The sequence below is a fragment of the Tenrec ecaudatus genome, chromosome 4 (assembly GCF_050624435.1).
Source record: "Tenrec ecaudatus isolate mTenEca1 chromosome 4, mTenEca1.hap1, whole genome shotgun sequence".
NCBI classification, from domain to species: Eukaryota; Metazoa; Chordata; class Mammalia; order Afrosoricida; family Tenrecidae; genus Tenrec; species Tenrec ecaudatus.
In genome coordinates, this window is record NC_134533.1 from 6,186,533 (window position 1) to 6,198,041 (window position 11,509).

Genomic DNA, 11,509 nt, shown 5'->3' on the forward strand with positions numbered 1-11,509 from the left:
CTCGTTTCTTCCTCTCCCTCCCCGCTCTCCCCTTCCTCATGAACCTTTGATAATTTATAAATTGTAATTATTTTGTCATATCCTACACTGTCCGACATCTCCCTTTACCTACTTTTCTGTAGGAGGCCACTTTCCAAGCACTGAATCGTATGTTAACAGAGCGTCATTTGTGTTGTCAGACAGAGTACGCATACAGCTGCATCGGATGGCATAGACATAGAGGGCTGGCGATGATCGTGGCCTGTGGAGGACAGCAAGAAGCCCTGGTAGCGCGGCGGGCTAAGCCCTAGGCTGCTGACCACAGAGTCAATGGACAGAGCTGAGGCTTTCTGCTCTAGGAAAGAGAATCCATTTGAAGAACCTGAATTAAGGCCAGAGTGCTCCTTAGAGGCAAGGATGGTGAGACTTCATCTCACATACTTTGGACATGAGGTCAGGCAAGACCAGTCCCCAGAGAGGGACGTCGTGCTTGGTCCAGGAGAGGGGCAGTGAAAGAGAGGAAGGCCCTCCAGGAGGTGGACGGACACTGGCTCCCACCATGGACTCAGGCACCGGAACCCTGGTGAGGACGGCGCAGGGCAGGGCCGCGTGTCCCTCTGCTATGGGTCGGGACCAGTGGTGGTGGACCCTTCAGAAAAGGCTATCAGTAACAGTTGTGGCACTGAGTTATACATGTAGTTGTTGGATTGGAGAATGTTTGGTGTCTATTTTTGCCACAATTAAAAAATAACAAGTACACAGTTTTTTAGAGGAAGATTGGAGGATCAAAACGAAAAAGCCTTTTTGCACTTCATGCCATTTTGATTTTTATTTATTTTTTTAACTTTTAGCAATTTGCAAGGCACTCTGGTGGCATAGTTGGGCTGCTAACTACAAGGTCAGCAATTTAAAACACCAGCCGCTCCGAGGGAGAAAAAAGGGACTTTCTACACTTCTCAAAGTGTACATCTCAGAACCCCCGAGGCAGGTCCCCTATGTTCTCTAAGGCCACTATGAATCGGCAATGACTTGATGGCAGTGAGTTTGGTTTGGTTTAGGTTTTAGAAATTATGAGCATGAACTACATAGATCAGTCTTAATCCTCTGCTCCCATTTTTTTTATTATTATAGTGAAAACACACACACACACCCCAAACACACAAGCCCTGCCTGATCGGTAAACTTCCACCCGAATCCTCATAAAACCCAGGGGACAAACAAAGCACCTCTCTCAGCCACAGCTGCAGGGGTGCTGACCTGGCCTTGACCTCCTTCCTGAGCACCCCACACCCCTTGAAGGAGCAGGCTGAGTGAGAGTCCTGGTTGGCTTAGGGTGTCAAGTGGGCCCCCGGCATCAATTCAGCCAAGTGGGTCCCCAGGCTGTCATCTATCTGGAAACAGTCTCATGTTTCAACGGGCCGGGCTGCGAGTGGAGCACTTTAAGCACTGAGCCACCAAGGCTCCTTGTGTGTGACACACACACACACACACGTAAGGTTACAAGGATATGTCCAAGTGATAGGGTGCTAGAGCTTTCCTGGTTTGATTCCTTTGTTTTGCCAGAAAGTATTCAGAGTGAATTACTGGCAAAGCCAAGGCTGCAAGTCAATACCCCTGCCCTGTCTCCTCCCACCCCCCACCCCCGCATCTTAGGTTAAAGCTGGAACCACACTGTGTCACTGAGTCACCCTGAAAACTCTGCCTGAGACTTCAACCAATGAGGTTTGGTGCCAGCTCAGGGCAAAGTACACACACCCCTACTGTAGTGTGTACAGGGCAGAGTGTGTCCTTGGGAAGGAGCGAAAGGCCAGGGTGGGGCCACTTTAGAGCACTTAGACTGGGGGAAACCCAGGCTGCAGGGCAGGGGTTCTTACGGGGACCCTCTTGCTTGATGGTAGGGGGAGGGCTTGGACAGTCAGGCCCTCCTGCCTGGAGCAGGAAGTGGGTTATTGGGAACCCACAAAAGCTCGTGTCCAGTGCCGAAGAGGACCGGTTTCTGGAACAGGCTCGGTCCTGTCCGGAGAGGTGCCAGCTGGGTAACTCCCTGCGTTGTCCCCACTGACCTAGCTGGGCTGGTGCGCACAGCTCATGTTGACTCAGGCCCAGCCTGGGGAGATGAGGGAGATTATTGTCTGGCCACCAGTCTTCTTTCCCCTCCACCCACTCCCTGAGACATGCCACTTCCCCCACCACCCCGCACCCCCCTCGTCTGTCTGAGGCACCTGGGAATCCTGAAGAGGCTGTGAGGGCACAGGAGGGACCGGAGTCCAGGAACCAGAGATGGCTGTGCGGGACCCACGGATAACACCCATCAAGTCAGACCAGCGCCATGTGTAAATGATCTTTATTGTGCAGCACAAAGCCAGGTGCTGTCAGGCCGCTGAGAAACTGGCCAGTGGCCATGAAGGACAAAAAGAAGGCTCTTTTTGGGCTGGTGTCCCCCCCCCCCGTGGCCCCCATGCTGTGCCATGGGGTGGGGCAAATGCAGGGAAAGATTTGGGCCAGTTATGAGTGGGTAGGGGTGAGGATGGGGTCAACCTGCTAGCCCCTCCATCGGGGACCGATTCTTGTCACCTCAGAGCCTCCCTGGGGTAGGGCCTGAGACACCTTCTCTCTCTAGAGTCCCCAAGGAGGACACGGGAATGAAGAGGGGGGACAGGAGTGGGGAAGGTGAGGGAGATGTGAGCCTTGCCGGCCCAAAGAGCCCCTGCTGCTTGCATTCCTGCGGCTGCAAGGGAGCGTCCAGGGTAGGAGCTTTGAGTGAAACTAGGGTGCTGCCACCCCTAAAGGCAACTTCAGGGTCTCTAGCCAACTCCAGTGGTTGAGAAAAAGTCTTGAGCCCTTGAGCTGGTGGACGTGGGTCGGAGACTTAAGGCTGTAGGAGGTGAGGCTGTGGGACCCGGCCTGGGGTCCCTGGGACCCCGGTTCATCTAGGGGCTGGGCTTCAATTGCCTCTATTTAGTGTCTAGGGCAGCGGTTCTCAAACCTGTGGGTAGCGACCCCTTTGGGGGTCAAACAATCCTTTCACAGGGGTTGCCCAATTCATAACAGTAGCAAAATGACCGTGATGAAGTAGCAACCAAACCAAAATAATTTTGTGGTTGGGGGTCAGGAGGGTCACCACAACATGAGGAACTGTATTAAAGGGTTGCGGCATTGGGAAGCTTGAGAACCACTGGTCTAGGGACTGTGAGCATGTGGGGTGCTCAGGCCTCACCCTCCTCGCTGTCATCCACACTGGCCTGCCTCACCACCTTCCGGCACCTGGGCGTGGAGGAACAGCCAGCCTCCTCCCCCTGCTCCTGCTCCTGCTCCTGCTTCTGGAAGGCCTGGGTCCTGCTGGCCACCAGGGCGGCGCTGTGGAGGGCAACCACCGACTGGCGGGACTTCAGGGCAGGCCACGGCCCCTTCCGGCCTCGCCGAAAGCCACGGACCCCTTTGGCCTTTGGTGGCTGAGGGGGGCGCTGTGGAGGGTCTTCGTCTGAAGACTCACTGGAAGAGAATACCTGGAGGTGAGAGAACAGGGAAGTGTCATGGGGACATCTCCCCAAGACAGGCAAAGAGGAGACAGCCTTGAAGGGGCAGTCACACAAGGGACGGATGCATGCCCGCCTTGGACCCCCTCGACCATGTGCCATCAAGACCCCCTCGACCATGTGCCATGTGCCGCATTTACCCAAGCTCAGAAGGGTTGGGGATGAAAGAGCAATGCACGTGGGAAACACAGAGGAAGTGTGGGGTGAGCGAGGTCACTGCATGGGGATGACAACGGGTCCCATGAAGCAAATGTGTGTGGGCCTTTGAATGGACAACTGATTTGCTCTGTAAACCTTCAGCCAACACACAATAAAAATTACAAACAAAGAAACTGCCTGAAGATGGAGGCCTCATTGAAGAAGAAAAAAATAGGGCGGTTGTGGGATCTATTGTATTTATTATTTGATTCGAACACTGGGCTCAAAGCCTGGGGAGGGGAGGGGCGGGGAGGGGGAAATGCAAAATATTTATCAAATGAATGCAGAATACTTGAGCCATTCAGGGTCCCCCACCCCTCTGGTCCTGCCTGTCACCTGCTGTCACTTCCTGCTGGCCTCCAGCTGGCCTCAGGTCTTCCTATCCCTACCTCGACCTCAGGATAGGGGCTTCCCTGGCCCCCTCTGCCTTTGTACTTGGCCCAGATTGCCAAAGGAAACAAATGCGTCTGTGATGCCAGGCTCTGGACTGGGCTGTGTCCCAATGCCAAGCGATGGCCCCCTGTCTTCTGGGAACGTCAACTCCCAATCCTTCTGCACCCAGGAAGCCTCTCCCATCCTCCTGCCCTCTCTCAACACTGGGCGGCCACACGTGCGCTCAGCACGGAGAGACACTCAGGTAGTGGGGCCTTGGGACACACTGGGCCGCTGCCTGCTCCAGCACTGGCTGGCTCACTCAAGCAGCCCACTTAGGCCAGGCACTCCTCTTCCCTGACCCCCGGGCGGACCCTGATAGCAGACCTCTCCTCTGAGAAGCCTGCCCGTCCAGGTCCGCTCAGCGACGGGGGCGGAGGGAAGAGAGCTGTTCCCAGGATGCAGGCCCAGCCCCCCGGGGCCCTGACCTCTCAGGGGACCCACACCCAGGAGGCCAGCCTAGGTTCCGATACCAACCTGTTCCGCGCCTGAAATGGAAGACCAGCCCTGGTCTTTCTCCATCCCATCCACCTCTTCCCTGAGTAGAACCTCACCCCTGGCAAGTCACCAGCTCCTGGGGCACCTTCCAGCTCCGAGGAAGCCTCCAAAAGACTGATGGACCTCATGACTCCACGCAGGTTGATCCGGGGACGGGGACTCAGCTCTTCAGTTGGGACTGCCCGACTCTCCTCCAGCTCCCCAGTCTCCACGTCCCCACTGCCTCCCGGTTCAGGGGGAAGGGCTAGGAAAGTCGTCGGAGAGATTTCTGGAGCCAGGGGCTCCTCTGGGGAGACCGTACCCACTTTCTGCTCCCAGACCTGACTCTGCCGGCTGTGGAGAGGGGGTGGCCTTGAGTCAGCTGAGTGACCCAGGAGCCACCCCACCACCGCCACACAACCCTTCCTCCTTCCTCCCGGCCTTCTCGCTGGGCACCTGGCAGTCAGGATGCCCTGGTAGGTCTGCAGCTGGCGCAGGAAGCCGGGGTTGGGCCGGGCGATGGGCCGGAGCTCCTGCACGTGTCGCAGCGCCTGCTCCAGGCCCCACCCGTACTGCTTCATGGCGTACGCTGCCACCGTGGCGGCTGAGCGGCTGACGCCCATCTTGCAGTGGACAAGCACCTGGGTGCCCTGAGCCCTGCAGGGGGTGGGACACAGTCAGCTCAGCCTTCCCCAGGCCAAGGCCCAGGGCAGGAGCCCCGCACGTAGCCCAGGCCCTAACCTGGCGGCCTCGATGAAGCGGTGCGTCTCCTTCCAGTGGGGCAGCAGCTGGGCCGACTCCTCATCCCAGAGGCGCACGTTGTGGTAGGTGAAGCGCTCCGGGTAGAAGTTGTCGATCTCCCGGGCCATGTTCAGGATGTGGCTCACCCTGCAGCAGAGGGCCCAGGGCCAGGCTGATGCGGGCAGGGCTGCTGGGCTCTCCTGCTTAGGGCTTGGTCAGAGGACATGTGGGGAGGCCACAGGTGGGCGGTGACAGAGCCAACTGCCAGGTGGCTGTGGCCATGGTCAAACCCTGGTCTGCAGTGGGCTGGTTCCCACCGGCCCCTGCACCTCCGGCTGAGAGTTGTGATACAGCTATTGGGGAGCTACAGGCCCTGCACAGGTTTCCCAGAAGCCCACAGGGCACCAAGGGCAGATACCAGTCGGGAGGCAGCCCCACCAGGTCCCCGGGGAGGGAAACGGCTCCACCTCCGGAGTCAAGCCAAAGCCCAACTCACGGTCATCGAGTGGATGCCGACTCGGGGCGACCCTCGAGGCCAGGGTAGAACTGCCCCTGTGGGGCTCCGAGACTGTAACTAGAAAGTCCCCTCTCTCTCCCTTGGAGCAGCTGGTGGCTTTGAACTGCTGACCTTACAGCTAGCAGCCCAACACGTAACCTGGGGGACCCAGGCTTCCAAATAGGCCTCATGTCACCTGGGGTGGGAGGCGTTCTGTTTGCTCTTGGGGTCTCCACGACCATGGTGGCCAGGCAAGGGGCCAGGCCAAGTGCTGGGGGCCAAGAGAAAGGGGCCCACAGAGGGGTCCCGGGCTACCTGTTCCTCTGCAGCTCCTCCAGGTTGGCAGCATTCCACTCGGAGCCCTGTGGAGAGGGGAGGAGAGGCGCCATTCTCCCCTCCCTCCAGCCCACCCGCGCTCCACCCCTGGCCGGGCTGGCCACTCACCAGGTAGAGGTGGGGGAAGATGCGGGAGGCCCGGTCCTGCTGGGCCATGAGCAGCAGCATCTGGTTGTCGATGAAGTCACGGTACTGCTGCAATGGGCAGCCCAGGCGCTGCTCCAGGGCCTGGCGGATCTGCAGACAGAGCAGGTTGGTTGGGGGAGGGGGAGGTCAGTTCCCAGGGGTCGGCCTCCCCACCTTCCCAGTGGACCTCAGCACCCCGTGGAGGTCAGGCCATGTGGGAGGGAGGGGCTGGGGGCGGGCAGGAGGAGATGTGGACCCACCTCCTTGGAAGTAATGCTTTCCAGGTCACTGGTGTCCAGCACTGCCCACAGCTCGGCCCGGATGGCCTGTTCCATCTGCTCCTGCTCTGGGGGCCTGGGGAGGGGCCAGGCTGTCCATTCGGGGCCGGCTCCCAGCCACCCCCACCACCCCCCTTTCCCCACCCAGCCAGCCCCTGTGCACTGACCGGCCAGGCTCAGTGCTGGGGGGTCGCAGAGACTCCAGATCAGTCATGGCCATCCACTCATTGAGGCAGTGCTGGTCAGAGCTCACTTTGTCCTGGTAGTGGGCAGCCCAGGTGAGGGCACTACCCCCCGGCACCAGGCCGCTGCCGAGCGCCACCTCACACGCCTGGTGCAACACTTGGAGCGTAGCCCTGGGGACAGGAGAAGGGGCCACACTGTCCTGCCTGCTGTCCCTGCCCGGGTGATCTGGCCCGAGCCTGGGCCAGCCCCGCCCAGCCTTACCACATGGTCTGGATGGAAATGGGCTTGAAGATGTGGCTTTGTCCCCCCGAGGTCACACTGAAGCCCCTGCAGAAGAGCAGCGGTCAGAGGCCAGAAGCCCACCTGGGTCCCAGAGGGAAGCAGTAGGTAGGGCAGGGTGGGCCCCAGACTCCCAGCTTAGCAGTCTACTGCCCACCTGGTCCCCATCACACTGGGTGTCTGCACCCTCCCGGCCGCTCTCTCCACTTGCCACCTCTTACCCATCTCCATCCAGGTACACCTGGGTGTCGCTCCAGAGGGGTAAGACCAGGCCCAGGGTACAGCTGTGGGAGCTGACAGGGGCAAAGGATGCTAATCATCTCCCAGCCCCTCCTTCTCTCCCCCCACCACCCTGCTTTGTCCCTCTCCCACCTGCTGTCTGGGAAGTCCACCCCGAGAAGGACCGTCTCTTCCTGGCTAATGTGTTCCCTCGTGGACACTACCAACAGGTAGCGGAGCCGAGGGGGCCGGGCTGACTCCAGTTGGGCCGCCTGGGGGAGATGCGGAGGGAGGAACCCTGAGTCACAGCAGCCTAGAGGACCCCACTGTCCTCCCTGCCCCCACGCCCAGGCCTAGATCTGGCATCTCCCTCAGCAGCTCAGATCTGCCCGCACCCCTTCTGCCCACTCCCACCTTTCCAGATACGTGATCTCCCAAGCCAGTGGATCCCCACCGTTGGATCTCATGGACCCACAACATGCTTTTGATTTTTAATTAGAGAACAGGGTATCTAGAACACACGGGGGCAAACGTATAAAAATGTCTCAGCCATCATCGAACACCTTGATGGATGAGTCGCAGGGGAGGGGGCGGGGTCAATGGGCCTAACGGTCTACAAAAACCATGTGCTACATCCTAGTAGGGCCCGGAGTCCCAAAAGCTGACGCAAGGAAAGTTAGCCGAAAGGACGAACCGCCCAGCAGCCTGCCACCCTTCCCTGGCTATAGCACTGTGCCTTCTCTCTGCTCCCCAGCACACCAGCCCCAGTAGGAGCCCGGCCTTCTAGCCCGGAGCCCAGAGGAACTAGATGGTGCCCAGCTCCCGCTGCCAACAGCCCTGAACGACATCACGCTGGGAGTTCCTGGCCAGAGTGGGGGCCAAAGGTGGGAGAAGACGCCAAATTCAAATCCTTAAAAAAGACCAAGCTTATTGGTCCAATAGCGCTGCATGGGACAGCCCCCCAGATGGTGGCCCTGGGATACCCTTCAAACCCGACAGTGAACTCATCGCTGTGTGGCTCAGCTTTCAGACAAATGACAGACAGGCCGATCAAGTGGGAGCAGTCATATCGGGGAAGTACAAACTCCTAGAGCAGGCACTGCCAAGAGATCAAAAGGGCAGGATGTGCAGGGCAGAGAGCTCAGGGCAGGGCAGGCTAGCAGAGCGCGTGAGTGGGAATGGGGAACAACCAGCCGAGTGGGACTGCCGTCCACACCACAAAACAAATACGCTGTTCAATGGATGCCAAGGTGGTCTGACTCAAATCACACATAGGAAAAACAAGGACAATAGGGGGCTGAGAGCTGGAGAAACACAAGGCTTTCTTACTCCCCGTAAAGTTACTTCCGTTTCAAAGTGACCCTACAGGGCCCAGTGGACCGCCCCCTGGGAGTTTCTCAGACCATGAATCTCATGGAAGAGCGGCTAGTAGCTTCAAACTGTTGGCTTTGAAGTTTGCAGCTGAAAGTGTCCCTCGCTCTGCCTCTGGGCTCTGCGGGCATAGTGGTTATGTGCCGGGCTGCAATATGCAAGGCCAGCAGTTCAAAACCACCCGCCCACTCCACAGGGGAAGACGGGTCTTTCTATTCCCTAAAGAGTTAGTTTCAGGAGCTCACAGGGCAGTGCTGCCCTGTCCCATCAGGGCACTGTCAGTCAGCATCAACTCCATGGTGGTGCGGTTTTTTTTTGGTTTAAAAGGTCGGGATGGATTCGACGGCAGACAGAAGTGACTGAGTGAGGGCTGACAGAGGGTTCCTGTTTTAAAATTTCTGCTGCATAAAAAGGCTTTAAAAAAAAATCGACCACCCACAAACCACCCTGACGTTGTTCCCAATCATCATCATTTTGGGAAAGAAATATTTTGTCACCAATGAAACATCAAGGGCACAGTCTCCATGTGAAAGACCGTGCTCCCCCGCCCCTCCCCCTCCCCCTGAAGAAACCCCCGCTTTAAGAAAGACTCACTGCTTTTCCATATTTTGCCGCAGTGGGAGGTCTGTGTTTGGGGACCAAGAGCTGGGCCTAATGTGCCCACCTACCCCCACATCCTTTCCTCTGCTCCCCACTCCCAGCACGCCAGCCCCCAGAGGAAGCCCTGGAAGCCCTCGCCGAGCACAAAGCACATGACCCAACAGACCAGACAGAAATGGGCCTCGGGCCCATTTCCATCGCAGGGCAATGCTCCCCTGCTTCTCTGGCCCCCAGACCCCAGCAGCTCGTCCACTAATACAACGTGTCTCTGGTAGCTAACCCCCGTACCGAGCTCCCTCAGCTCCCCCCTCTTCCACGGGGTGGGGGGACCCTCACCAGGCGGATGTCATCCTGTGGCCGAAGCAACTCCACCATGAGGTGCACATGCTGTGTCTGCTCCTGCTTCCGAGGACTCTGGGGCCCGTGCCCATCGTCCGTCTGGTCTCCTTGGGGCGGCTCCTCACCCGCTGGATCAGGGCTGGCCTCAGCTGTCTCTCCATCGTCCTCTCCGTCCACCAGCCCCAGCACGGCCCCCCGGAGCACAGCAAAGCTCTGCCTGGAAGGGTGGTGGGGAAACAGGGGATGAGCCCTTCCTCTACAACTGACAGAACCACCCAGAAGCCTCGTAAAACACACGGAGGGCTAGGAGGTCTGTCCTGAGGCCTGTGAATGGGCAAGTCCAACCGGTTCCCAGTGAACCCCGGAGGAGGTGCGTTGGTTAAAGCGCCTCCCACCCACTCCCCACCCCAACTCCTGGGACAAAGAAGGGGCAGTGTGCTTCGAGGAATCTTCCTTCCTCCTCGGAAAGCCCACGGGGCAGCTCTCCTCTGTGCCACTTGCCGCTTTGCGTCAGCACGGACATGAGGGCAGTGGGTCGGCACTGAGTGACCACAGAGGCTCTTGAAGACCCTGGCCCATCTGGTCTCACAAAGGGTGTGGGGGGGGGGGGGAGAGCTGTTCCACGTCTCCCACATGCCTAACTTCGCAGATGTCCTGGGCCCAGGAGTCCTTCCTGCCCTTTTGCTTAGACCACTGACCTGAGCCAGGTCCAGGGTGGTGGGGGCAGGAGCCCCCCAACAGTCAGGGAGAGGGTGGAGGTAAAGGCAGCGGGCCACACCCAGGGGGACAGGCTCTTCAGGACCCTCCCAGCCTGACACCTGGAGTCTAAGATGGCAGGAGCCAGGCCCAGGGCTGGATGGGGTGCTTCTGTGTGAGGGAGTCTCACCTTCGCTGGAGCCGGCTTCTCCGTTTGGATGCTTGGACCTGCTGAAAAGGAGGTCCCCATGGCAGAGCGAGAGGGGAGCTCTTCTCCATGCCCCTCTCTGGCGGCTGCTGGGTGTGGAGGTGGGGCTGCTTTGGGGGTTCCCCCCTTCCCCTGTCAGGGGGTGAGGCCCCAAAGTAGGGTCCACTGGCTAGAAACGGGATCCACTCTCCACCCCACTTGCAGGAGCTGGTGCGCCTGACCCAGTCCAGGTGGAGGGAGGGAGACCTGGAGGGGCAGACCTGGGTGGCGCAGATACTGGGCCAGGAAAGGGTGCTCCTCAGCCCAGACTGCACCAGGACTCCCAATTTTGTCTAAGTGAGAGTTTCCAGGACCATCGTCTCCCCCCCATACCCCACAGCCTGCGTTTGGGGGGGCTCCCTTGATACACACACACACCTTCCCTCCTCCCCCTCCTGTCCAGCTCGAGGGGCTGAGCCCGGTGGGCAGGGTGTGCTCCCCAGGCCCAGCAGCTAGCCAACTGCGTGGGTTGGCCCAGCTGCAACGCCAAACTCACCGTGGGCTCCACAGGCGTGGAGTGGCCGCTGGCCGTGGGCGATCGGCTCACTGTGACCAGAGCCATGGGACCAGGCCGGGACACCTGGGCTGGCGCCGGGCACGGGCCCCTCCCTCAGTCCCATGAACGGTCGGGCCCCGCAGGACCAGGAAGGAGAGAGCGGAGCCACCAGAGCTTGGCACCTCCCCGGGGGCGGCCCTTAAAGGGCCAGGCGCCCGGCCGGCCGGCCTGCGGAGCGGGCGCCCAGTGGCCGCGGCCCCTCCCTTCGCGTCTCGGTGGCCGAGCCCCCGCCCCACTGCCACTCCGGGGGCGGGCCGGGGGCGGGGCGCAGGTGCCCGCCGCTGGGCGCCCCTCCTGCAGCCCAGGAAGCGCCGCGTCCCGGCTCCCCGCTGCTCGGTGCCTCCACGGTTGGCTTGGCGAGCGAACACGGTTGGCGTGGCGGTCAGGCGGTTCGTGTCCCGTGGGCCGGGGGAAGCC

The 11,509-nt window shown here is 59.7% G+C and overlaps 1 protein-coding gene across 2 annotated transcripts; it reads right to left on the minus strand.

The window, feature by feature from the left end:
* Positions 1-2,309: 2,309 nt before the first annotated feature.
* SSH3 (slingshot protein phosphatase 3) lies at positions 2,310-11,209 on the minus strand. Of its 2 annotated transcripts, none has more exons than XM_075545292.1 (14): positions 11,033-11,209; positions 10,480-10,517; positions 9,591-9,810; positions 7,437-7,555; positions 7,286-7,357; positions 7,047-7,112; positions 6,767-6,955; positions 6,582-6,675; positions 6,304-6,432; positions 6,175-6,221; positions 5,364-5,510; positions 5,079-5,279; positions 4,700-4,976; positions 2,310-3,485 (listed from the first exon to the last, which is right to left on the minus strand). In XM_075545292.1, the coding sequence occupies exons 1-14, from the start codon at positions 11,096-11,098 to the stop codon at positions 3,186-3,188; spliced, it is 1,965 nt and encodes a 654-aa protein (XP_075401407.1). In that variant the 5' UTR covers positions 11,099-11,209; the 3' UTR covers positions 2,310-3,185. The 2 variants fall into 2 exon arrangements, with proteins under 2 accessions (XP_075401407.1, XP_075401406.1); XM_075545291.1 differs by having other exon boundaries at positions 10,480-10,520.
* Between the last annotated feature and the right edge of the window lie 300 nt (positions 11,210-11,509).